We start from the raw sequence: 26,887 nt of genomic DNA, 5'->3' as shown, positions 1-26,887 counted from the left end.
TCGGCAGGTGTGTGGCCGGTTCGCCAAGCCCTCAGTGCCCGTGTGTCTGAGGAGTCTCCTGGGTCCTGAGGCCCCGCACACAGGCAGCCCTTCTGAAGGAACTGAGTGGTGATCGGGCTTGCAGACGGCTCATTCTCAGCCAAAACACGGGCAGTTCGGGGCAAGCTGGCGTTTGACTAATGTAGAGTGTGGAGTGAACGAAGCACATGGCACCTTTCGCCCCTCGGGGGCGCCTCCCTCAGCCCCTGCCATCTCCTGGGACTCGGCAGGGCTGCCGGCAGGTCTGCGGCTCAGTGCCCACTGTTGCCCCTTCCTGACGGGGAACAGAGGTGACAGGGCAGGGGCCGCGTCCGTCCATGCTGCACACAGCCCCTCCGCACGACCCCTGCTTGCCTGCCCATACGGCCGATACCACAAAGGACCAGAGTGAATGCACTTACATCACCCTGCCTCCACGCTGCCTAGAATCCACCTGGAGAGAAAGATGGACACAGCGAAAAGAACAGTTATTACCCAAACTGTGTGACTCTGACTCTGACAGTTGGGAGTTCGGAGAAGGGCGGTCTCCAGCTGAGGGAGGCATCTGGAAAGCCTGGATCCAGTCTGAGCCGCGCAGTCCTGGGGTGGTGTCGGGGATGTCACAGTCTCTGAACTGGGAGGACAGGGTCCTGGCACCACGGGGACAGGCGCACAAAAGGAAGCTGTCTGAAGTACAACCAGAGAGGACTGGAGCACGAGAGGCACCGGAAACCCAGGCGGGCGGGCTGACGCAGGCGGCAGGGCAGGGCTGCCCAGCCTGCGTGTCCCTGTGCGGGTTCAGTCCCACCTCCCACGTCCTGCAGAAACGGGAGAAAGGGCGCAGACAGAAGTGCTTTCCTTTGGGTCAGCTGCCTCTTGGCTTCTCGTCACTAATTCCCCAAAATTCAGCCCAGTGGCGATTCCACCGATGACTGGAACCAGCAATGTCTCAGAACAGCCACGCGGCGTCCGCCCACCGGAACACAGCCGGGGAGGCGGCCCCCGTGAGCCTGCAGCCTCACTGTGTCCGGATCTGATAATAGCTAATTCCACCAAATATTAGAGGGGCTCACATTTAATTAAGGAGTGGCCCTTTGTATGCTCCAGCCTGGAGGCCCCCACAGCCCCAAAGTCAAAAGAAGAACCCTAGGGGAGCAAGCCAGGCTTTTCTTATGTCCTCTGCCGAGCTGCTCCCCTCTTGGAATGCAATTATGGGAACAAATAAAATGGCTTAACTCGACTCCCCTGTGGGGCAGCCAGCTCTCTGCTGATAAAACCAGTTGTGTGGGCAATCATTCAATGAGAAATCTAATATTTAACTAAATTTAATAGTCTGCTGCCTTGGTGCTATTCTGCAGAGGGTGGGATGTCAGCGCAGAGGGACTCGCTATTCAGACGCTGTCTGTGGAGGCTGCGTGCGCTTAGGGTGTGATGTGCGCTCCCGCCCAAAGCTGCGGCTCCAAGGTCCGGGAAGTGGCCACGCCGTGTTTGGTGGCAAGTCTGCGTTAACTCCAGGCCCGCCCGGCTCGCAGGGCGCGGCAGAGCACAGCGGCCGCAGCGTGGAGTCTCTCCTGCAGGACCAGCAGGCGAGATCACCGCTGTCAGAAACAGCGAGTCCCAAGGCCACACGGGGAGAGAAGAGCGAGTTGTGGCCAACCTCAAGAGGCTGTTCTGTTCTCTTTCACTGACATGTGGGCGCCGGGCCGGCCCAGCTGGAGCCCTGCCCGGCCCCTGGAAGCAGAGGCCCGGCGCTGCCTCCCCGACGGCACAGGCCCCACCCTCGGCAGTGGAGGCGTTCCTCTGGTGCTTCTGCTGACCCCTCGTCCTTGCAGATTTCCTTTTCTCTAGTCGGACCCATGGCCGTGCACCCTGGGCCCCTTGCCTGTCTCCACCCGGCTTACCTCGTAGGCAGGCAGAGAGGCAGGGCCAGACCGCAGCCTGGGGGTCTGAGGCTTCCTGAAGCCCCGTAAGATCCATCCTCTGGCTCGTGCGATGCACCTGCGTTTCGGTGGCATCAGTGCATTTCCTCGGTTCCCGGAATTAACTGAATCGTAACTTGGTGTCTCATCAGTCCTTCCAGCACTGGAAACTTTTCAGTCAACTTAGTGAATATGTGTTTTGGTTTCATTTTGGTTTGCCTTCTGCGGGAAGCACTGGTTCATAATCAGCCCTCAGTTGCTTCAACTCTTACCCACCAAGAGGTCCGAATGCCAGGACCCTCTGAGAGCCTCAGGCTTCCTGAAACACCCAGGAGGGCCTCTCAGTCTTTTCTAGGTTCTTCTCCATCAGAGACCTTCTTGGGGCTGTGAAGGAGGGGGCGTGTGGAAACAGGAAAGATTGGGTCAAACCCCAACCTCAACCACTGTGAAGATGAGTCATTTCCAAGATATGAATCGGATTTCCACAAACAGACCTATGCATGTTCCTGGAAACTAGCTGTTTTGTCCCCGGGATGGGACTGAATGCTTGTGCCTTGGATGGGCGCTGGAGGGGAGGCAGCTGGGAAAGTGACCAAACCACTTGGAGTTGGTGTTAAGTGTCCCTGGGGAGGGGTACTTGAGATGGGTGGTCAGGTCTTCCTTTTGAGGAGGTGACTTTGACTTGATGGAGGAGAGGGAGCCAGCAACATTCGTAGGACAGCAAGTGCAAAGGCCCTGAGGCAGCGAAGAGCTTGAAAAATGCTATTCTTTTCATCATCTTGTGCAGCTCCCTTCTAGTCTTCCCACCCCATAAATATGAATGGAACATGGAGAATAAACAGCCACCATTTCATAAGCCAACTTCTCTTCACTACTGCGTGTGCCTGGAATGCTGTGTTAGAGGCGGAGGGCGTTTGGACTCAGGGAAGCGCGTGCTGTCTCTGCTTGTTAGGAGTGCCGGCAGCAGAGGGGCGTGCGCACCACCCTGGGGTCGGGCGTCCCCTCCTGACACACATGTGACCGCCAGGCGGAGGGTGCCGTCTCTGAGCTGCGTCTCCTGGTCTCGGAGTTGAGGTCCAGTCTGCTTGGACCTCATGCACATCCCTTGCAGGCGCAGCTGTCCTTTCCAGCGTGGTACAAAGGACACCACTTCTTGTGTGATGTGGGGGGGGGTCCGACTTCAGATTTTTAAAACTCTGCCCACTTGGCTAGTTTCACCGTTTCTCCCCTCACGTGTTCATCAAAGCGATACATCCAAAGCCGTGTCCAACATTGTAAAACATTTTCTGTTTTGTTTATTTGCTTGTCCCAAGCCCTGGGGACTTTCACCTGCCTCTGGTCCTGCTCAGAAGCCATCCCTGGGTCCTTAAGCCATGTTGGTAGAGCAGGTGGCCTGACATAAAACCCTGAGCAGTGACTCACCGGCAGGGCCTCGAGGCGCACACACCTCACAGCGCCCGTTCCTAAAGGCACTTCTCATGGGGGACGGTTGTGAGATTCGTTTATTCTTTAAAATGTTCGGGAATGTTTCAGAGTGACTTGTCCAGCCAAAGGTAGAGCCCCTTGAAGACAGAATTTCCTTTCAAACGAACCACAAGTTGTCCCCACAGGCAGGGTGGTGGTGAGAAAGGAGAAGCCGAAAGGGTCTTGTTCCGTGTTGGACGGTGGAGCAAGGCGGGGAGCCGTCTCCGCAGGAGAGCAGTGGTGTGGGCTGATGTGGGCAGAGGGACGTGGGGGCCTTTGTGCGTTGTTACAGCCTCAGGAGCGAAGAGCTGGTATGTCTAAGGTGCAGATCAGAATGGAGCCGCCTGTCTGACTCGGAGCAATAAGGGCCAGGGCCCCTGCTCTGCAGACGCGGCTCCCGGGGCCCACTGTCAGTTCCAGCGACCGTCCAAACCCAGGTCTCCAAAGCCAGACCACCTTACGATTAGGACAGAGATCTGAATCCGTCCACTTTTCCAGAAGGTGTCCACCAGGTCCCACTCCAGCTTCTGCTGTCCTTTCCATGGTGGTGTTGTGGCCGCTCTGTTTGGAAAGCCCCTTGGTCTGACAGATACGTGAAGCTGGCTTCCCCAAACCAGCAGTCTGGAGATCAGACATGCCCAAACCGACCCGTGTCCGTGGGAAAGGCCATGGGTGGCGAACATCGCTGGGGGCAGGGGCGCCGGCCACCCCCCTGATCTGCACTAGTCTCTCCCCTTGTCCCGTGACCCAGCACGCCATCTCGGCTCTGCCTTCCTTGATTCCTGCAGGGGAAGAAGCAGGTGTCCCCTGCAGGGCTGAGGTGGGCGTGAGTGACAGGCGGCACTTGAGCACTCGGGGCTTCAGTAATGTTGCTGATGCTAAATGTGTCATTTTTTTCTTTCAGAAATTTTTGACCTAGAAACAAATGAACACGTGCAGAAAGCCGTGAACGACCGCCAGATGCCTAGAGTAGAATACAAGAAAATCGAGATTGATGATTACAGTAAGTGCCACGCTCCTCCTCTGAACGGAGAATGGCCCGGCCCTGGCGGCTGTGCTCCAGGGGACCCCGGCCCTGGCGCAGGCTGCGTCCCCGGCAGGGCAGCAAGCGGGGGGCTCGGGGCCGACAGCTCGGCTCTGGGGACCCCAGAGCGCCGGCTGGAATCGGGCTCCCGTCTCCAGAGGGAGGCAGAGCCCTGGAGTCCTCCTCCTCTGCCCCACCAGCCCACCCTGGAGCCTCACCGCCCACCAGACATCGCTCGTGCAAACCCCAAATGCAGAACGCCCCACACCCATCTCCCACCTTCCTCTGTGCTGGGTCTCCCTCCATACTGCCCTTCTGTTTGTTGACTGGTTTCAAATAACTTAGATTTCAAACCGCAAAGTCATCTTTGAGTCATCCGCTCAGGAACCATCTACCCTTCGTCCCTGCGGCTGGTAAACAGGCTTCCGCCTCTGAGCTGAGTCAGCAGGTCCCCAGGGATGGACGGGAGAGCTCTGAGACTGACGAGGGCTTAGTGGCCTGAGCCTGTGTTTGCCGCCCCAGACCATCCCTGGGAGCTCTATGTCTACCCGTCCCTTCAGCCGGACACCGGCTCACCATGCGGGACCGTGGGCCCTGGAGCATTATCCACACCCCTCGTTGGAGAAGACAGCCACCCAACAGACTGTGAATCCTGGGTCAGGAGCCTAGGCTCGCCCCGTGGAACAAAATCAGACCCCGTCCACACAGGAGGTGTATGGCGCAGGAGCGCAGTGGAGAGCGAGAGCGAGAGCGGGAGCGGGGCCTGGGGTCCCGGGGAGGTTCCCCGGGAGGAGGGACCTGGTGGGCTTCCCGGAGTCGCTTTCAGTTGGCATAGGAGCCTCTGGGGAGTCGGTCCGGAGGAGGGAGAGCAGAGCTGGTGCGGGAGGGGCGTGCGTCGTTCGTTGTGGGGTGTCGGGGGGCTGACACTGCTCCAGCCTCGGATTGTCCCCATTCAGCCGGAACTGGGGCCCCACAGTCCAGGACCGTCACCGGGCCCTGAGCTGGGCCGTGTGGAGTCGCTGTGTTGGGCCGCCTCTTAACATCGCTGGGGACGCAGGCAGGGTTATGTGCTCCCCTCCGACAGCCAGAAATGTCAGGAAACAGGATGTGCTGGAAATCCCCCTCCCCCGGCCCCACAGATGCAGGGGCTTTCTCTTAAAATGGTCCACGTGTGGTCACTTGGATGAAGGAAAGCAGGAGTGGAGGCCGTGACGAGAAATGTGGTCACGCCCAGAGGGGCCTCAACCCCACCGTCTCTCCGGGGTTTGGGTTTCTCTCGACTTCCGTGGGATGCACTCAGATCCCACAGGACACACTGGAACCACAGGCAGCGTCAAGTGTCCAGGGAGCAGAACCCCACTCGACCGACTTGCAGCACGTCAATCACGATCAAAAGAGAAGCTATAGATTAAGAAGAGCAAGACAGAAACTGGGACGTCTGCAGACACCCGTCCTCAGGGCCCAGGGGGAACCATGGAACAGAAGGTGAGGGGCAGGAGGGATGTGGGTTCAGGTAGAAAATGAGGGCTCATGGGGCCCTCAGGAGCCCCAGCTCGACGGAATGAGAACGAGAGGGCGACGCCTCCAGGAAGACGTGGCGAGCGGCACCGTCGGAGCCCGCGCCGGGTTTCACTGGGGCAGAAACCAGCAACCCTGAGTCAGCCGGGCCTGAAACCCGCTCCCGCAGGCGGGGAGGGGACGCCTCTGCTGTGGATGATGCTGGCCTCTGATGGATGCAGCTGAACAACAGCTTGTTCACCTCAAGTGCCACCCGCTTCCCTGTGGGGCCGTTTCCTGCAAGGAGAGCTGCTCTGACGGCCCTGGGGGGATCCTGCTACGGAGAGCCCGATTGCTGAGACTCCACGTTCCAAGGAAATAGGTCCAAGCTGGGCTGCCTGCATGTATGGCGTCCGTGAATGGGACAAACTGCCGCACGGAACCTGGAGCCCTGTGACTCAGACAGAGCCAGATGCACGAGAGCCTCAGGTCAACTGGATGCTCGTCTTTGTGCCTTCCATTTACAAGGAAGAGCCGAGAGGCAGGAGAACAAGAAGACTTTGGATGAACAGTGGGTGGAGGGAGGGAAGGAGCGGGGAGGGGTGAACAGGCAAGCAAGCAACTCCCCCGTGCCCCCCCCCCCGCCTTTGTCTCTGTCTGCAGACCTCACGAGGCTCTGTGACATGCAGGGTCCCAGCGGAATGAAAAAGGGGGGCTTAGCACGCGGCAGAGCTTCACGCCCAGCCGGGGCCCTTGCACAGGCCCCGATGCTGCACAGGTCACGCTCTGGGAAGCCAGCGACCTCCCTGGTCAGACGCCCTCTCCCCGCCCTGCCCCACCCCCGCCAGCCCGTCTCTCTGCACCCTCCCTCCTCGTTTTCTTCCACAGCCTTTGAGGCCACCTATGGTTCCTTTACAAGAGCCCTTCCCACCCCCCAGCCCAGGGCCCCTCCTCCAATCCACTCAGCACCCTGGCTCACTCCGTGCAGGTTCCCAAATCCTGAAGCACTACGGGGTGCATGTCTCCCCCCTCCCCCAAAAAACGCAGGAAAGACCTTTAGAAACAAGTGACCCACTCCCCCCCACCCCTCCTGGCCACCAGAGTTTCCTTCCCATCGTGAGGTTTACTTGGCAGGTAGACGGGGCTGGGTCTGCACATCGCACCGCTGTGTCCCCGAGAAGCTGACGGATGTTGCACCACCGACCTGTTTTTGTTTTGTTAGGGGGCTTTGTTTTTCATTTAATGCTACCAGAGGCCCCGGCTTTCCGTGGGGCAGCAGTCCATCTCCAGGAACCTCTCTGTATTCAGCCTGCTGGCGGCCAAGGTCTGCCCGTGTGCTTATCAGTGGCAGAAAGCGGCCCAGACCATGTTTTATGGATATTTCAGTGATAAAGTCTGCTGTCCCTGGGCCATTGATCTAATTTGCAAGCCATTAACATTCATCCAGAATCAGTAATGAGACTCTGGTCAGCGCCGTCTGCTAAGCCATCCCCCAGCCTGGGGTGTATCTGTAGTAATTGCACGGAAAAAAGCCACTAATTCCAATTTAATTGCTAATCTGGGCTGTGGTTAATGTCAATAAACAATTTCTAACTCGGGCCGGAAGGCTTGTTTGGGGAGGCACAGAGGAAGGCGGTGAGGGAAGCGCCCTCCTCCCTACCCGAGGAGGCGCAGGTTGCCAACGGCCAGAGCTGAAGGCCCTGGGGTGCCTGCCCCGCTTCAGCCCACACGCAGTGAGGCCCTCCCGCCCCGGCTCTGCACGGAGGGTCCCCACAGCTCTCAGCCTGTCCCTCTGGGCCACTGTCCCCTCCTCACCCTGCCCCCTGCCCGCAGTCTCTTCCTCTCCCCGTCCCCACAGCCCCCAGCAGCCCTCCCCACTCACTCAGTGTGGCAGCAGTGCCCCCCACACCCCGCCCCCTCGCAGAGAGAGCCGCACGCTGCCCTGGGGGCTGCTTTTCTCCTTGCCTGGAGTGCTGTCCTTAGCAGGTGCCCAGGGCGACCCACGCTTTTGTTTGTCAACGCACGCCTGTTTGCAAGGTTGCTTTTAAGCTGCAGATGGAGAAACGAAGCCTGAAGAGATGAGGTGCTTTGCCCGAGTGCAGAGTGAGCCTGAGTCACTCTGTCTGGAGGGGAGGCCCAGCCGCACCCCCTCCAGAGCGCCTGTCTCCCAGGCCCCGGGCCCTCCCCGGGAAGGGCCCCCCACGGCCAGCGGCCTCCTGCCCGCTCCTTCCTGGCCGACCTACCCTCTTAACGTGCCGCCTGTGTTCTCTCTCCGCCTAGACTTGCCGGTTCAGATCCTCAAGCCAGCGGTCTTCTCCGACACCGCGCACTACCCCTTGCTCCTGGTGGTGTGAGTATCTCAGTGGGAAAGGATCAGACTCGGAAGGTGACGAGCGGGAGTGTGATCTTGTTGCAAACTCAAAACTTAAAACAATCTAGCTTGTCCTTTCCATGACTGCCCGTGACCCCAGACGTTAAAGGAAGGCAGGGCTGTGTCCCCCTCACCCCAGTCGCCTTCAGGGGATTTGCAGCAGTGAAAGCAGGTCTGCAGTCAGATTCTGCGGGTCGTGCTGCGGTGGCCGGCCAGCGGGCCTGGGGACAGGCGTCAGACCTCACCGAGCAGGGCAGATGCCCGCAGAGGCTTGCGGCGTGCCCGGGGCCCCCAGGAAACGGAGTTGGGCGTGGCGGGCGTCTGGCCTGGACATCCATCTGTCACCGACACAATGATCTCAGATCGGCCTCCTGCTGATTAATGGCCTCGGATTTGGATTTCGAGACCCACTTTTAAGAGCTTACTAAGCACCTCTGTCGGTGTCCTGATGAGGGCTTGTGTGAGTGTGTGTGTGAGTGTGCGAGTGTGTGGGCATGTGTGTATATGATTGTGAGTGAGTGTGTGAGTGTGTGTGTGAGTGTGCAAGCATGTGTGTATGTGGTTGTGAGTGACTGAGTGTGTGTGAGCGTGCATGAGTGTGACTGAGTGGCTGTGAGAGAGTGTGTGTGAGCGTGTGCTCTCCCGGGCAGTTCATGCCCGACCCCCACCCTGAGCGCTATGGGAGGTCAGCGGGCACGGCGGGCACGGCGGGCACGGGGAAGCGGGCTCAGCGGTGAGGCCCTGCAGACACGGATGTTTGAGCTCATGGGCCTTCCGTCCGTCTGTCCTTTCAGGGCTGGGGAGGTGGAGCCGGCGCTTGGCCTCTGGGGGCGTATCCCCGTATCTACCTGCAAGGGGGGCAGGAGAGAGCAGAGGCCATACTGGGGTTGCTTCAGGGACGCAGCGACATCACTCACCCGAGTAAATGTCCTGTGTGACCCGCCCGATGCCCGGTGTCCCTCAGGAACAGAGCGCTGAGACCCCGGTCTCCCACCCCCATCCTGTGCCCAACCCTCTGTCCTCACTGCCTGGGGGTCGCTAAGCATTCACTGGCACTACTGGGCCAGGGGGAGGCTTCTGAACGTGCTCCTTTGGTGGGGATGGGACGGCTCTGTTTACAAGGGCCCTGTCCGCAGCGCTGGCCGACTTCCATGTGTGACTGTAGCTGACAGAGTCATGTATGTGCCCAGAGGGCGAGCAGGGAAGACAGGGGACCAACAGAAGCCACTCAGCTGGGAGCTTGGCTGATACTCTGCCTGCGGCGGGGGTAGGGTGGTGCAGGCTGCCTCCTCTTCGAGGAGATGCGACAGAAAGCCAGCCAGATCCGCTATGCGCTCTGCTTCTGAGCTGACCAGAGAGAATTCCTTCAGACCAAGGGCACTGCTAAAAGGAGCAGGACACCTGGTCACTCACGTGATGGAGACCAAGGAGCAGCCAAGCCTAGGAGAACCCAGGAAGGGTGGGAGGAGCCGGGCCATGTGGTTAGGGACACCGAGAGGAGATGTGGGAGCACTTGTTGGAGTGTCTCCCACCGAGAAGATGCCCTTCAGTGACTGTCCCAGTGCCCTTGTGCCCGGCGTGGCCCTCAGAACACTCACTTTCCCCATCACCCCCTGGTGTGTGGGTGATGCTGGTGATGAGATGGGCCGTGGAGGTGGGCGTGGCAGCCCGGGGTCCCGGCACCCTCCAGGAGGCGGGGGCAAGTCCCTCCGGGGGGGGGGGGACTCCTCAGGACCCGGTGTCTGCTGGGCCAGCCGCTGCCCTGCACAGCGTGCCCAGGCCTGGCCTGTCTGTTGCAGGGACGGCACCCCGGGGAGCCAGAGTGTGTCTGAGCGGTTTGAGGTGACCTGGGAGACGGTGATGGTGAGCAATCACGGGGCCGTGGTGGTCAAGTGTGACGGCCGGGGCAGCGGCTTCCAAGGGACCAAGCTCCTGCATGAAGTGCGGCGGAGGCTGGGCGCCCTGGAGGAGAAGGACCAGCTGGAGGCTGTGCGGTGAGGCCCCGCCCGGGGAGGGGGCAGGGGGCAGAGAAGCGAGAGAGGCGGGGCGGGCGTGCTTCCTAAGCAGGGGGCGCCCTGGGCCTCTCGGGGGCGTGTTTCTTGTCCGTGTGCACATTTTGCCTGTGACTTGCTCGGACTTACAGCGTTCTCTGGGCCGCTCCGGAGTGAGCTCTCGCTGGCGCCGCTCCTGCAGAGCTTTCACGCCAGCGTGCACAGAGCCGGGAGGCTTGTCCATTTACTGCCTGAAGTAGGTGCAGAGACCGCGAGGTGGGCCTTTGCGGCTCCTCAGTTGCTTGGACAGACCTTGGCCGGCGTCCGCACATCTTTGCCCGTTGCCCACCGGGTGAGAGGGAGGAGGGAGGGGGGACGGAAGGAAGAACAAGGATGGGAGTGGGGCTGGAGCCCTGCAGGGGTCGCCGTCCCTGAGAAGGGGACCCTCCGCCCTCCCAGGCGGCAGGTGGGGGATGGGCGTGTTTTGACCCCCGGTGTCTTCACAGCCTCATCCCTGAGGCAGCAGGACCAGGAGAGAATCCCCGAGAACAGAAAGTCTTAGTGCAAGGGGCGGATGCTCACAATTAATATTGAATTTCATTGTTGCCCTGGAAAGAAAGACAGAGAACCTGTCTTAGGCCAGGTGGCCCGCGGACACCTTGGTCAATATGCAGTTTTCACAGTGTACAGCACAGGGTTTGTAGGGCCACACACGCCTTCTCCCAGGAGCGCACAGACTCGTTCTTGGAGGGGCAGGTGGGCAGAAGACACGACTGCCATCTTCACCGTGGATAGGGTGCGCGACGCTGGACCCCAGGCCCTGGCGGAGGACACGGCGTCCTCCAGGCAACCTGCAGGCGGCTGGCTGCCCCCCTCTGAGCTGGGGGCCGAGAGGGCGCCAGGCTGTCTCACACTCGCTGTGTTTCTAAAAATAAGGGATTGGCCAGCCATCTGTTCAGAAACAGGGCAGAACCTGTTCCAGAAAAACAGTAAATAATGTCACCTTTCAAGCCACTGAGGCTTCCAGGAGCAAGAGCGCAAGCCGGCAGCGAAGGCCCAGACCTCCTCAGGGGGCCGGGACCCAGATGTCTCGGGCCGTAGGAAACTCTCCTTGATTCAGGATCTGGTGTTACCGCGTGCAAGCTGGTACTGCTAGCTGCACGACAGGCCAGTAAATCAAGAGATGGGGTGTTGGGCAAGGAATAAGGACTTTATTCAGAAAGCCAGCAGACTGGGAAGATGGGGGACTGCCCCGTGTGTGGTTCTCCCGACTCCCCCTCCTGCTCCTTGCCCGGAGCCCACTTCCATCACAGCTGACCCGAGCACAGCCCCTCCCAGGCCCAGCGCCGTGCGAAAGAAGAGACAGTCATGTGAACGGATGGACTGGACACAGGAAATGCTACACTAGCACTTGGAGCACAGGCTGCAGCTGCAAACAGCCCTGCCTGGAGGGCTTCTGGGAGGAGGTGGCTTTTGGCCAAGACCTCGCCACAGAGGATTAACAGGGATTTGCCAGCAGAAAATGAGAGGCGCATGGAAAAAATATTGTGAGCAAAGGCGGAGGTAATGTAAAGACACAGCCTGTGCAAAGCACACCGACAAGGCAGCGGGCATGGGCCATGGAGGGGCAGGGTAGGGCCAGATCAGGATGCATTCCCACACCGTCCGAAGCAGCTGTGCTTGCCCTGTAAGCGGCAGAGTCCCAGCACAGGACTTTTAGCAAGGAGGTGGCAAGGTCACCTTTATTTTCAGAACCGTACTCCTGGTGGCAGTATGGCAAGTTTTGTGGGCCCGGGTCCTGGCAGGAGACATTCACACCGGATGCTTTAGGGAGAGATGGATGACGTGCGTGTCTACAGAGGCGCGGCAGGGCAGGGTCCCCTGGGCGGCGGCAGCCCCGGCTGTGGGAGTCTGAGCGTGAGAGGCAGCACCACGCCCCGGAGGAGGAGTTTCTGCGGCAAAGCCAACAAGGTTTGTGAGTGAGTGAATGCGAGGTTGGACCAGTCGAGCCGGAGGTGTGTTCTGTGACCCTCACGACGCCGTGCCCGCCCACCGCCCGGAGCAGGACAAACTTACCGACCACGTGTCTCCCCCAGCCACTCCTTGCCACATGAAGTCCTCGGCTGTGAGCCTCCCAGCTCTGATGGTACTGAGAGCAGCCGTGTGGTCTGGAACACCTGCGTCAGTGTGGGTCTCCAGGAGTCGGTGCCAAGACGCAGGTACATGTGCAGAAGGCGTGTTTGTGCCGAGTGCGGGGGCCGGAGCACAGCAGGGGCAGAACCATCAGGCTGCAGGGCCATCCGACCTTGGCAGGAGGGCCTCTGACAGCAGCTGGGCTCTGAGCGTCTCTGTCAGGACGACAGAAAGCCCAGAGCCCAGGGGCCAGTGGAGGACCCCATGCCAGTCACTGCCGGGTCAGCTTGAGCCACCCTGGAAGGTGGGAAGGCATGACCACCGGTGCCCATCAGCCAACAGCAGGCCGGGCTCTCCTGAAGGAAGGAAGGAGGGCTCACCCCTGCCCCCTGTCCGAAGGCTCCACGTGGGCCCACGACACCCCCTTCTCCTCCAGGGTCTTCTCCCAGACCCCCACCCACAAGGCTTCTACCATCCTCTCCAGCTCAAGGTCCTGCCACTGATCCCCTCGGGGCTGTGTCCCAGCTCCCTCCCCTGAGCACACATGTCACACCACGTGATCAGCACAGCCGCGTCCAGGTGTCAGCCCACCTGCCCAGGGACTCGGCGCTCGGCCGGGGCCTCCCCAGTCCTCGCTCTGGGCCTCCGCACGCCCCGGCACGGAGCTGCGCTCAGCACAGGCTCCATCCAGGAGGACACCCCGGTTGACTCAGCCCCACCATCTGCTGTGCCTCGGGCCATCAGGCAGGAATCCACTCTCCTTCATCTGGCGGCTGCACTGTTCACTAGGAAGCAGTTGTCACATGGGAACCGCCGGCTGATGAGTGGGAACACAGCAACAGGATGATAAAAATACCTGACGTTGGGGAAACAGCTTTCCCGAGAGGACTCCAGAGCTCTTTACAACGAGGGCCATTGCTGCAACGAACGGGCTGTGGATCAGGAAGTAAGTCACCAGGGGATTAGATGAACGGTCCCCAAGCGCTGGAAGCTGCCTACTGAGAATAAAACCCGTGAAGTGTCCCCAGCGGGGACGGAGCCCGAGACCCGGCCCTGCCCTCTGAGTGCCCGTGGCTCACCCCCCCCCCCGCCGTGTTCTCCGCAGACTGCTGCACGGATCCCAGCTGTTGGGGTCAGGTGGGCCAGCCACCATGGACCACTCCACCAGGCGCCCCCAGATGCACGTCTGCACGTCAGAGATTTGGCCCCTGTGGAGAAACGTGCTCAGTGGTGCCACGTGTGTGCGCAGGCCAACTGTTCTGAGGCCCGGCCTTGTTGGGGGCGGAGGTGGGGTGTGTGTGTGCGTGCACCTCGGACTCCTAAATCCGGCAGACGCGACTGGAAGTCCTCTGGGCTCTCCTGTGATACCTGCCCCGTGTTTTTAAAGAACAGACGTGTTCAAGGTTGTGTTAGTTTCCTTGGGCCAGAACACCAAAGTCAAGGTGCGGGCAGAGCTGCACTCTCTCTGAAACCTGGAGGGAGGCCCCGTCCTGGCCTCCGCCCGCTCCCGGGGGCTGCACCCCCCGGCTTGCGGGCGCGTCCCTCCATCCCGCGTCTTCACATGGCCGTCTACTCCCTTGTCTCCGGTCTCCTCCGCGTGTAGGACACCAGTCCCGCTGGATTAGGGGCCCACGCTCCTCTGCTGTGACCTCACCCAACTTCTGAATTACGTCTGCAGTGGGCCCTCCTGACGAGTACGGGCACACTCTGCGGTTTGGGGGTTAGAGCTTCATTGTATTTTTCAGAATTCAACCCGTGGTAGCTGCGCACGTCAGCGACACAAAGCCCCTCGCCCTGCACCGCCCACCCCCGTCCTGCTTCCCAGACGCAGCCTCTCTCAACCCCGCCGTCTCCTTCATCACGCGTCCGCCGCCCCAATTCCCCGTAGTCAGGACCACGCAGGATCCCTCACCATGGGACTCCTTGTGGGCAGCCGCCTGGCCAGGTGGACAGTCAGGGGCAGCGCCCTCGCCCAGTGCTCCCCGCGGAGCCAGGGGCCGCTCAGCCCCGCTCCTCTCTGAGCTGTCACTGAGCTGCTCCTGCAAGTGCTGTTGGCCTCTCCCCTGGGTCACTCTCCGTGGGCCCGTTGTCATCTTGCCTCTTGGGCCCGTCAGCGCCCTTCCCAGACGCTCAGACGCACCGGCGCTCTGCCCACCTCGGTGCTCCTCTCCGAGCCGTGGCCGCTTCCTTCTGCTCCACCCGGACCCCGTGTCTGGAGCGTCACCTCGAGGCCCTCTCACAACTTTCTAGGCTGGGCCCCGTGCCAGAGAACAGCAGGTGAATGTCGCCCTTTTCATTTACTTTTCCCTTCAGATGTCTAGAAAACTTCTCAAAATGTCTCCATTCCAGCCCCGCAGTTGAGGTTGCTTTTTATCTGGGTGTGAAACCTGCACAGAAAATCATTCCCACCAGAAGGGCCTGCTGTCGCCCCCCGGCCGTTGCTGCTGGTCAGCAAAACCGCGTCACTCTGTCTGCTGACCGGCCCCGGTGCGTGGCCTGCCTCCCTCCCCCGTTGGAAGAGGGCGCTCTTCAGTCCCGGCGTCTGCAGTTTCAGCCCTTGGGCCGGGCCCTTTCCCTCCGGGGGACCGTTGTTCTCTGGCCTTGGAACACTTTGACTAACACGTTGAGGATTTCTCTTTTCTCTGTTCTTTCTTGCTGGAACTTTCATGATACTGGTTCTGGTGCTTCCGGGTTTGTCCTGGACAAAACTTTCCTCTCCTGTTTTCAGCCTCTCTGGTGAACGTTTATTCTCAGGTGTGACAACGCGAGACCCTAGCCTTCTTTCTGCGCTGAGAGCGTACTGTCCTTGGCTTCCTGGCTCAGTGTCTGTCCTTCCAGATGCATTAGTGACGGCTTTGCACCTGTTTCTGGTCGCTGCATTATCTCTGTCCCCTCTGGATTCCTGGGTTTTTCCGTTTTGTTGTTGTTGTTTGAGTTTTGGTCTGGACTCTCATCTGGAAGGTCCCTTACGGTTCGGATGAAGCTCGGCCGCCTCTTCACCTGTAAGGGAGGCCGAGTGCGGGGCCGGGTCTGTGTGCAGAGGGCTGCCTGCTGGCACGTGGGCTTTGCTGTGGAGCAGGGCAGGACCCAGCACTTCCGGGGGAGACGCAGCGCCGGCAGCGCTCTCCCAGGTGCCTGCGTCTGGCAAGGCCGAGGGAGGCGCCGGGAGGATGCAGGTTCCCAGTCAGTTTGCCGGTTGTGATCCCACACCTGACCCCCTGCTGAGCCCTGGCGTCGGAGTGCGTTCCAATTGTCCACAGAACCGAGACCTGGAAAGTTCAAGTGACGAGTCTGAAGGCCCCACGGCCCCTTAGAAGCTGCACGGGGGTGGACACAGGACATGCTGCCCGCCGCGGTGAGAACGGGAGCTGGCGGAGACAGGGCCCGTTCGTCTGTGAGCACTGGTCCCTGAGACGCGCCTGGAGCCTGACAGGGACGCGCACTCCACGGGCTGACGAGGACGGTGACCGAGGGCCCGGAGGGAAGGCAGCAGGCGGGTTGTCTCGTTCCCACTCGGATTCTCAGACGGACTCAGACTTAGGTCAGTCCGCAGAGTTAACACACGTGAGTCGCCAGTTTTCGACAAATGACCTGGGAAGCTGGTTATATTGAAATGAACAGTAAGGCGCAGTTGTCGCTCGGTACCCACGGGGACGGGTTCCGGGACCCACTCGGATTCCCAAATGCTAGGTGCTCGAGCCCCTTCTGCGGAGCAGGCAGTGTTCGCACACAGCCGCCGCCGTCCTCCCGGGAGCTTGCAGACCCGCGTCCCTCCACCCCTGCCACCTCCTAAGTGCCACGTCGGCAGCCGCGAGTGTGGCGTGGGTGCCGTGTGCAGCAATTCAGATGTCGCCTTTTGGAACTTTTTGGTTTTTCCCCGAGTATTTTCAGTCCGTGGTTGGTTGAATCTGTGGATGTAGAACCTGGGGATACAGAGGACCGACTGTAATGGAGGCACAAAAGTCACCTGAATTTTTATCCTCATGAGAAGTCAGGGAAACTGCTGCTCCACGCGGGGCCCTCCCGCTTCCAGGAACAGGCGTCCGTCCACTTCGGACATCGGCAATTAAAGTTCTGTTCTAACCAGGAGGGGCTGGCCAGGTCCCGGGACGTAGGGGTCCTGGAGGAGTTGGCTGGAGTAGGACAGGGCAGTCTCGGGCCCCAGGACGCGGAGGTCTGCGGTCCCCTGGACAGAGAAGGGCAGTTAGAAGTGACAGCTGGCGCCAGCCAGCAGACACCAGAAAGAAATCAGCAGGCAGCACCTAGGGCGGGAGTCACAAGGAGGGCTCGGCGGCGGGGACAGCTGGCAGGTGGGTGCAGACAGCAGCCTGTCATCCGCCAGCAGGTGGCAGGACTTCTGCGGCTGAATGAGAGTTCGAAAAGCAGAAAGATTCCAGTCACTTTGTGGGGAAACCAGGGACCACGGGGGAAAGCTGGTGAGATGCCAGCAGGGATAAGGCAGAGTCTGGACCATGCCAGGCCTCAGCTGGTGACATCCAGGGCGGAGCCCTGGCAGGAATGGTTCTGCCACCAAATAGGTCCAAGGCAGGGACACCCTCCCAGGAGCTGGGGACAGAGGACACTGCAGGTGGAGGGGAGCCCCGTGCCCTGACTCAGAGCCCTGTAGCGCCCGGAGCGCCTGTTCTCCCAGCTGACCCCAGAGGACCCTCCCAGAGCCTGGGGCACTGGGCATCACATGGACCAATCGGGGGTGGACCCTGCAGGCCTGGGAGTCTCCAGAGCGGCCCCTGCTCTCTGTACCAGGGGTTCTCGGCCCGCGAGCTCTGCAGGCCTGGGTGTCCCAGTTACTGCAAGCGCGCTCTGGGTTTTTAACGAGGGCATACGATGCACCAAGTAAGTAAAAGCAGTGAACACTCGTATTAGAATTCCAATAGTTCCTTCGGCTTAAGTCGGGGTTTTCATCCTCGGCACCGCTGGGACGCACGGCCCTAGGCCACGGGGCTGCAGGACGTGAGCGCGGCGTGCCCTAACCCCTCTCCCTGTTGCCCCTGCAGGCTGATGCTGAAGGAGCCGTATGTCGACAAGACGCGGGTGGCCGTGTTCGGGAAGGTAGGCCGTGCTGACCTGCGTCTGAGCGCCCCTGCTCGGGCACTGACCTGCGCCATCGCCAGGGCCTGACCTGATTTACTGGGAGTGTCTCTGACAGCTGCGTGCGAGCAATTATTTTTTAAGGGAGTTTGGGTGTTCCGTGATTCCAGCAAAGGGAGCCTCGGACTAGCTCACATGTCACTGCTGCTTTTCATGTTATCTGGAAGGAAAGACAGAAAAGAGGTCAGGTTCTAATGAGGATGCTCTGTTAGGCTCCTAACTGCTTTCCGGACACAGGCCTGCCGTGGTTCCCGGGCTGGTACCCCAAGAATGAAGGGGAGGCGAGAGATTCTGTGTGTCTTTACGGTAGGAGTCAGGTTAGCTCACCGGGTTCACTCGTGTGGAGGGGAGTCCGGGAGGTTCACACGGAACCAGAGAAGCTCCCATGGTGGGGGCCCGTCTGAAGGCCGTAGGGGGAGTGGTGGCACCGTGGCTGGGAGTCAGGTCTGTGGAGGGCCACGCCCTGCTGCCCTGGCACGCGGCCTCCCGTCGTCAGACCGCCCGGACCTGTGGCCTGTCGATCTCGAGAAGGCAGGAGCACAGATGGCAGACACGGACCCGTCTTCCCTCCGGGGAGCACCTCCCAGCACAGGCCCTCAGAGGGGCCTCGGGGGCCTGGATGCAGGTGGAGGTTGCAACAGGTAACCAGAGCAACACCTCTGCGGCATCACCTCCGAGCCCAGCGACCGGGGGGGCTGGGTGCATCTGGGACGCAGCACCACCCTGCAGGGGTCCCACACCCCAAGGGGAGGCAGGAAAGGGGGGGCCCAGAGGGCAGACCGGAGCCTGGATGCAGAGTCCTGGGGCTCATTCTGTGCTGGCGATGACCCACTGCCTGCCTGTGCAGAGTTGGAGCCAGTGGGATCATTTACGGAGTAACTTTGGGTGTCAACACATCACTTGTCCCCACGGCAAAGGTACTGCCCAGCAGAGCAGCCGCCGGCTCCAGGCGGGGCGCCCAGGCCCAGGTCAGCCTTCGTCCAGGCTTTGCTCTTCCCCGAACTCGCCGTCCCCTCCCAGGAGCGTGGTCTCCCTTCTCAGGCCCCTTTCCAGGGCGGGCGCCTGAACCCCGCCCCACTGCCTAGGGCCTCTCAGAAGTCACTCGGGACACAGGAGTAAGAGTCCCCAGCAGGGAAGAGGCTTTCTCGACAAGTGGCTGGTTCCGCTGCGTGGGCACCGTGTGCTGCGTGGACCAGGGCCCACCTGCCCTTAGAACGCAGCCCTCAGGCACCGAGACAGGCTGCGCCGTGTGTGCAGTGCTGGATGCTGGGCACCGACCCGCAGGGTCCCCCTGCCTCTTTGGCACCTTAGATAGAGGTTTGCGGACTCCGTGACTGCATTTCTCCTGGGAGGGAAGCAGCCATCGGTTCTTTCAGCGTGTGGGTTCGCAGGCTCTCCTCACATCCACCTGGAGGAGTCCGTGTCCGCCCCCAGCACGAAGCACAGGGCCTCCTGGAGCAGCAGGGTGCAGGGAGCTGTCCTGGAGGGGCGAGGGCGAGGCCGGACGCCTCTCACCGAGACCCGAGAAGGCCATGAGGTTCTCTAGGAAAATGTGTTCAACACTTTTTTTTTTAGAACGACCTTATTTGTTGAGAGCAGTTTTAGGTTCCTAGTGGATTTGAGAGAATTTCCCCTCCCCCACAACACGCACAGCCTCCCGGACCTTCAACTTCCGCCCCACCTTTGTTCCCGTGATGGACCTGCACTGACATCCGAATCACCCAGGACCCCCGGGTCCCAGCAGCCTCCACTCTTGGTGTCGTACACGCTGTGGGTTTGGACAGATGTGTGATGACGTGTATTCATCACAGGATCGTACAGAAGGGTCCCACTGCCCTCAGAACCGCCTGTGCCCCCCAGATCACCCCTCCCCCTCCCCCAGCAGCTGCTCGTCTTTTAACTGCCAGTAGTTCTACGTTTCCCAGAACATCACAGAGCTGGAATCACTCAGTGTGCAGCCTTTTCAGACTGCTTCTCTGACTTAGCAACACACATTTAAGGTTGTCCTTTTGTGTCCTTTCATGGCTCGACAGCTTATTGCTTTTTAGTACCGGACAACCCAGGGTCCAGATGTACCCACTGAAAGGCACCTTGGTTACTTCCAAGTTCCGGCAGGTATGCATAAAGCTGCTGTAATCATCCCCGTGGGGGTTTCTGTGTGGCTATAAGCTTCCGGCTTCTTAGGGGAACAGCAAGGAACACGGTCCCTGCTTCGTATGGTGAGGGCGTTCAGTTTAGTAAGGAACCACTAAACCGTCCTCCGTCGCGGCCGTACCCGCTTGCATCCCCCCGTGTGGACGCCTGTCCCGTGCAGGCCCCAGAGCTGAGCCCCACAGCAGACCTCTGGCAGTGACTCCTCGTTGGCCCACCCTCAGAATCACACAAAATGGACTGACTCTGCCGTAGACGGGGAAGGCAGCGAGAAACGCTGCGTGAAGGCGCTGGGTTGGAAGGGTTGACCGTCGCCCTGCACTCACGCAGCGTTTCAGGTCCACGGTCGCCCCCACCCCTCTGCCACATCTCACCCTCGAGTCGTTGGAACACCAGGCCCCAAGGAGGGGGATGCGCACATCACATATTTCATTGGAACAGCATTTGCTTTTCGTCTTTTTTACCTCCCTTAAAAAAATTTTAACGTTAAAACGTTTCTAACGAAAGAACCACAGGGAAATGGTTGCTGGCGTCGCTGGCCTCGTTCGGTCTGAGGCTGTTTTCACGAGGGAATCACTGACTTTTCCTCCCACTCGCCCGCCCCTCTGTCTTCGCTCTTTCCCAGGATTACGGCGGGTACCTGAGCACGCACCTCCTCCCCGCGAAGGGTGAGAGTCAGGGTCAGGTTTTCGCCTGTGGCGCGGCGCTCTCTCCAATAACAGACTTCAGACTCTACGGTAAGGGGCTTGGTAGACACAGCATGGGCCCCACACGCCCCGTCCCCGCCCTCCCTGCAGCCCCCACTCCCGCCGGCCTCCTGCTCAGGCACCCACGGTCGGCTACCCGGCTAACCCGTGGGGGCGAAGCACCGCAGCAGAGCCTGAGGAGAGGAGGGGAGGGCAGAGGGGGTTCCCGGCCACTTGCTCTGAAAGAAGGCGGTTAACCCCCTGAGATGCCCCTGAACCGCATTCCCAACACACAAGACCGGGCGCTGAAACACGACCAGACCAGCGTCTGCGCCTGCGGTGGCAGGAGCTGTGTGGCAAGGGGAGGAGGCGCCCAGCCGTCACCCGTGATCCCCGCCACCCTTCCTCTTTGACCCCGGAGTCGGGCAGGGCCCGGCACTGGGGCTCTGTCCCGGCGTGGGGGTGTTTGTGGGGGGCTGGGAGAGTGGCTGCTGCTGGTCCTGGGTGGCTCCACTCTGCTCCCTGCCCACCCTCCTCCCTGGCAGTGCCCACAGCCCTTCCCAGAATCAGACTCCCAGGGGTGGGAACCGGACCTCTGCCTGCACAATCATGGCTCTGTGGCCCCTGTTTTGGGGTCCAAAGCTCCCTTGTATCTCCTCCCTCTGGTCAGCCAGCCTCTCTTCTCTGCCTGTGAATGGCTTTGTGACATGACCCTGTTTGGAAACATGCAGAGAGGTCTTCCCTGTGGGCTCTGTGAGCTGGCATTCGGGTCAGGATGCAGGGAGGCTCGGCTGGTAGCCCCGACCGCCGCCCTGAGCATCACTGATGGGAAATCCTGAGGGCTCCTGGTTGCTGGTCTGTGGAGCTGCTGGGGCCCCTTGGGTCCAAGGAACAAGCACCTCCCCCATGGCTGCCCCTCCCTGTGTGCCCCATCTCAGCACCCACGGGCCCCACAGAGCGGTCCGGGGACGACAGTGGAGTCAGGCCCCCTGCGGGGTCCTGCAGCTGAAAGGCTCGCAGCTGATGCCCTGATCTGTGCAAAAAGCTATGCCGCCAATTTCAACCTAAAACCGTGCAAGAACTCTCCTGATTCAACACGTCATGGTTTTTCCTGGGGATACGTGTAGCGCAGCCCACGCTCCTCGCAGCCACTGAGACAGCCCCAGTGGTTTTAGTCACGCTGCTTCACGTCTGCCTGACTTGCACGCCCATGAAGGCCACCACCTGTGCCTTGACCTGTCCCCGTGCCCAGGGCGAGGAGGGCCTCCACTCCGTCCCTTTAACCTAACTAAGGGTGTCCCTGCACCCGTGGAAGCAGTTTGGCGCTCTTGCCTCCCTGACTTCCTGCCGGGGTCCCCAGGTCCTCACCCAGGACCCCGACCTGAGCCAGGGAGCGGGTAGAGCAGAGGCCAGCTGAGACTTGTGAGAAATAAGTAAATGCTGTTGGGAATTTGCCCTGTTTGTTCCCTCTCCTGTATGTTGCAGTGGTGTGTGTGTGTGCGGAGGGCAGTTATCCCGTTTACTTAGGGTCCAGATCAGTTTGTTTCTGCTCAGTGGCATTCTCGCGGTACTGCTGTACCCCAGCCACCAACACTAACATGTTTACACGTCACCCGCTGCTGCCTGACTACCCTTGTGAAGACCCGAGAGGTTGAGCTGGTTTTCAAAAGCAAATCGCCACGCAGGTGGCAGCAGGTCCACCCCAGGCCCCCTGCCCGTCCCCCAGGGCGTCCCCCAGAGTCCGACAGGCCCCAGGGCCGAGGGGTAATGCTGTCCCCTCTGCTTCTGTCCAGCGTCTGCCTTTTCCGAGAGGTACCTGGGCCTCCACGGACTTGACAACAGAGCATATGAGGTATGTTTGGGCGCAGTCCCGGCTTGGCACAACTGGGACTCTGATGAAATCGGCCAGCCTCTTCTCTGAATCACTCCCTCCCTCCCCTCCAGCCCCAGCCCTCCCCTTAGCTCCTCTGGGCCTGTGTCCTCTCCTTGCCCACCGTGAGAAACCCTCTGGGCCCTCCCTCCACCACCTGGTGAACCGCCCATCCTGGACATGGAGGGCAAGGAGGAACGCTGGGAAGGCTGAGTGGAGGAGGCTGTCCCGGGTCCCTAGACGTTGGGTGTAGGTGTCCGCTGGCCCCTGTGTCCCCGGGTCCCTAGACGTTGGGTGTAGGTGTCCGCTGGCCCCTGTGTCCCCGGGTCCCTGGACGTTGGTTGTAGGTGTCCGCTGGCCCCTGTGTCCCCGGGTCCCTGGACGTTGGGTGTAGGTGTCCGCTGGCCCCTGTGTCCCCGGGTCCCTGGACGTTGGGTGTAGGTGTCCGCTGGCCCCTGTGTCCCCGGGTCCCTGGACGTTGGGTGTAGGTGTCCGCTGGCCCCTGTGTCCCCGGGTCCCTGGACGTTGGGTGTAGGTGTCCGCTGGCCCCTGTGTCCCCGGGTCCCTGGACGTTGGGTGTAGGTGTCCGCTGGCCCCTGTGTCCCCGGGTCCCTGGACGTTGGGTGTAGGTGTCCGCTGGCCCCTGTGTCCCCGGGTCCCTGGACGTTGGGTGTAGGTGTCCGCTGGCCCCTGTGTCCCCGGGTGCCTAGACGATGGGTGTAGGTGTCTGCTGGCCCCTGTGTCCCCGGCCACTTCTGCTTTGGGAGTATAAGCCCTTGATTGGGAACAGAAAGCCCCTGGACAGCACGTCCTGTCACAGGCGCTCAGTTGGCTCAGTGCGCCACCAGCCCGGCGGGGCCTCCTCTACTGCAGGCAGGGCTGCGGCTTCAGAGCGGAAGTGGGTGCGTGGCCCACCGGACTGTGGGCCAGAGTGTTCCGCCAGTGGCATCAGGTGACATGACGGCCCAGGCTACCTGCAGTGCGAGAAAACTTCTCCCTGCTCCCTTCTCCTCCTCCCCCTTCCTCTTCCTGAAAGGCGTTGAGGTCAGGGAAGGCCGCCCTTGTGAGACCTGCTGGGCGTGGTGCGGCGGGTGGGGAGTGCCCAGGGTCTCCAGGAACTTTGTTTCCATTGGGGCCGGGCCTCTCAGTCGGGTGTCCAGTCCAGCCCTGCCGCCCACCGGGCGGCGCTCACTCTGTGCTCTTGCCCCACGCGCAGATGGCCAAGGTGGCACCCCGGGTGTCGGCGCTGGAGGAGCAGCAGCTCCTGATCATTCACGCGACCGCCGACGGTGAGCAGCATGCGTGGGGCCCCACACTTCCGCCTCCGTGCTGTCACGGGTTTTGACAAACATTTTCCTCTTTTTTTCTTTTCAACAGAAAAAATCCATTTCCAGCACACAGCAGAACTCATCACCCAGCTAATTAAGGGAAAGGCTAATTACAGCTTACAGGTACAGTCTGCGCGCACCTGCTCGGGTCCACACTTGGAGATGCGGTCCTTTCCACGAAGGAGGAGCCGATGGGCACCCAGTGCATCCCATTTCCACTCGCTCTCGGGTGTCCTGATTGTCCGAGATGGGCGCGGCACCACAGATCAGACAAATGGGCAGGGCTTGCTTTTTCTGCTAATTAGGTTAGCTCAGTTCTGCACTCAGGCTGCGTTGAAGCCCCTGTAGGACTCCACCACATCCCCGCCCCCCGTCCAGCCCCCACACCCCCACAGTGTGATGCGGGTGGGGCTCTTGTCCCACGTGGGTGGCGGGTCCTGAGCCTTCTCCCACCAGCCTCCCCTAGGCTGGGTGCTCGGACCGTGTTGGGGCGGCAGCAGTCAGAGAGCACCGCCCTTCCCGAGGACCAGACTCATGGCCTTGACCTCAGTGGCGCTGGTGCTGACCCACCAGCTCCAGCCTGCGTGCTTCCCAGCAATGCATGATGCTGCTTCTGGAAACTTCTTCCATCTCCTTCCTGCCCTCTGGTTGTTGGGTGAAACGGGTATGACCCCAGTGGTCTTTTCAGGTCCAGAGATAAACGAGAAACTTCCTCAGGCGGGCACCCACTCCTCAGAGAGCGGCAGCCCTGGCGCCGGCCACATCCTGCCTCTGTCCCCCCACCTGGCCTTGCCTGTGGGGCCGGTGTGGGCTGTGGGGCCCCATGTCTCGCACGCACCACGGTGGCCCCTGGTGGTGACTTCTCCTGCCTTCCTTGCAGATATACCCGGACGAAAGCCATTACTTTAACAGCGCCTCCCTGAAGCAGCACCTCTACCGCTCCATCATCAACTTCTTCGTGGAGTGCTTCAGGATTCAGGACAAGGTCCTGACGGTCACAGCGAAGGAGGAGGAGGAGGAGGACTGACCACAGGAGCCCGAGGCTCAGCGTGGCTCTTCCTAGAACCGCGGACCCCCGGGAACCCCGCCCCTCCCCGCAGAGTCCTGTGGGGGGCAGGGAGCGTTACCTTCATAGCATGTGTGTCTCGGGTCCTGAAGGCAGTTTTACTTCAGAAACAAGCTCCTTCCCGGGTGGAGATGCGTCATCGCTCACGAGGGCGTCCCCGGAGCCCGGAACCACCACTGCTCCCCCCCCAGAGTGACCAGTGCATCCCGCAACCCCTCCCCAAGGAACAAGGCAAAGGACGAACGGCAGTGAGGAAGCTGGCCCTGGACTCCCCACTCGCAAGCAGAGCTGTGAGACCCAGCCTCCGCCGGGCACCACGGCCCCCCGAGCATCACGTGCTGTCTGACGCCCCCGCGCCGGGAGCACCCAGAGCGCAGCTGCGCGGACAGCGCCTGCTCATAGCTTGGCTTGCTCAGTGCCCTCGCGGGCCGTGCAGAGTGTTCCCGTAGCTGTGCTAATGGTCAGCTTCCGGATTAATTCGTATTTTTCTATGGTTTTTACCTGGCGCTGTCCCTGGTCGCGGGGTGGCTTTGCTGTGCGCTTTTGTTTTGTATTGTTTGGCTTTGTTTTGTTCAGTCAATGTGTAGGCTTTGCACTTGTTTGGAGAAGGAGACGGATCAGAAGTAACTAACCTCTCTCTCCTCGAGGTCATCTTTAGACTCTGTGGAAGCGTTTCAAACGCTGACGGGAACAAGCATCCAATACCATTCACTAAAAATTCATAAATAAAACCTCTCTCCCACCAGGCGCATTAGGATGTGGCTTAGAGTCGCACTGTCCACTTACGTATGTTTTTAACCCCATCCTTTTCCTCCTCGGTAAGTTGTCGAGTCTTCATACGCATTTGGTTAGAGAGACAAAGTGTTGACCCCACCTCCAGGTCCATCTCATGTGCTGGGGTGACAGAGGCCCTCGAGGAAGGCGGGGGCTGGTGTTGGTGTCACCCCCACCCTGGGGGGTGGCCCTGTCCCTCATGCCACATGCCAGCAGCCACATCGATGCTCTGTGCTAGCCTTGTAAGATAGCCTCTGACCACGCGTACGTACGGCCAGCACCCCGTGCACATTTCCTGGTGGTGTGTATAAAGGCAGGATGCTGGTCAGACGTGGCGCCGCGCCCCCTGCCCACTGCCCCGGTTCTCAGCGTGTTTGGCTCGCGTGCCTGCGCTCGGGCCGACCTGGCTCTCGAGAAGTGCTAGTGTGAACAGACCGTGGCCTCGGGAACCCTCGACAACCTGAACGTCGGTTCTGATTTCTCCAGCTTCTGGTCCTGCTGAGGGTCCACAACACCTTGTCGGCAGAGGAGACACGTCCACGTCGCTTTTGGGGGGGGGGTCTTGGTTTCACCTACACACGCTTTGAACGTCAGCTGCGCTTAGCTGCATTAGAAGAGCTCCGTCACGGGTGTTTTCAAGGTGAAGCATCACCGTTTGGGACGAGGATGAATGGGCTGACCACCCTCTGCACACTGTGGCCGTGCTCTGCCACTTCGCGGGCTCGACTACTGCCAGGCCAGTCGGTCCGAAAGGGCGCGCCGGCCCCGGCCACGAGGTCTGGCGGGAGGGCAGCGGGAGCGCGGCGTGGTAGTGTTTGCTCATCTGTGGAATAAAACAGCATTTTCTTTTGCACTTGGAGAACTCCTTTCTTGCTTACCCTCCACCATCTCACCTTCGAAAGTGTGCGGATGCTCAGGAAGACTTTAAGGGGCTCCTTGTGCCCCAACCAAGTCCGATGCGTGTCCTCAAGACCCCGTGTGCAGCAAGTAAAGCCCGCGTCCGCGGTAGCGGCGGCCCCGATGGTAAGAAGGACTGGACCAGCCGAGTACACCGAAGGCTCAAATCCACCTGAGGGGAACTTGCGTTTTGCCGTGAAAGTTTAGGGTGAAGACTCAGATATGCCCCAACACTCAGAGTAACGGTTGCCCTCAGGTGAGGCCATAGAATTGCCTGCCAGAAATTTTTAGAAAAATCTGCATCTTTTGGAAAATTGTTCATTCATTTGTTTTTGTTGTTGTTATTTCAATAAGTCTGGTGTAGCCCGGCCTGAAAGACTGATTTAATAAATCCTTCCAAACCAGTGAGCAGAGGCTCCCTCAGAGAGAAAGGGGATCAGTCCAGTCACCCCTGCTGAATCCTGTCCCCCTTCTTGACCAAGAATCAGGAAGCAGAGGAGAGAAAACAAAAAAGCCAGAAGCAGCAGACATCACGCCAGCCCGGTGTGCCTGCCCTCCCCACCGCAGTCACCGTGGGCATCCTCAGCCT

The 26,887-nt window shown here is 60.4% G+C and overlaps 1 protein-coding gene across 3 annotated transcripts in view; it reads left to right on the top strand.

Annotated features, from left to right (window-relative positions):
- DPP6 (dipeptidyl peptidase like 6) overlaps positions 1-25,374 on the top strand; it is an 837,334-nt gene extending 811,960 nt beyond the window's left edge. For all 3 annotated transcript variants that reach the window (XM_072964103.1, XM_072964105.1, XM_072964104.1), the window contains exons 18-26: positions 4,306-4,404; positions 8,203-8,272; positions 10,093-10,287; positions 17,433-17,487; positions 20,303-20,414; positions 22,157-22,215; positions 23,450-23,522; positions 23,611-23,684; positions 24,442-25,374. In XM_072964103.1, the coding sequence (XP_072820204.1) occupies positions 4,306-4,404; positions 8,203-8,272; positions 10,093-10,287; positions 17,433-17,487; positions 20,303-20,414; positions 22,157-22,215; positions 23,450-23,522; positions 23,611-23,684; positions 24,442-24,588 (884 nt within the window). In that variant the 3' untranslated portion in view covers positions 24,589-25,374. The remainder of the gene's footprint in view (positions 1-4,305; positions 4,405-8,202; positions 8,273-10,092; positions 10,288-17,432; positions 17,488-20,302; positions 20,415-22,156; positions 22,216-23,449; positions 23,523-23,610; positions 23,685-24,441) is intronic.
- The last annotated feature ends 1,513 nt before the right edge of the window (positions 25,375-26,887 follow it).

This window comes from Vicugna pacos, chromosome 7 (genome assembly GCF_048564905.1).
Source record: "Vicugna pacos chromosome 7, VicPac4, whole genome shotgun sequence".
NCBI classification, from domain to species: domain Eukaryota; kingdom Metazoa; phylum Chordata; class Mammalia; order Artiodactyla; family Camelidae; genus Vicugna; species Vicugna pacos.
Note: the sequence above shows the minus strand (reverse complement) of the source record. Positions and strands in the feature narration are given on the sequence as shown.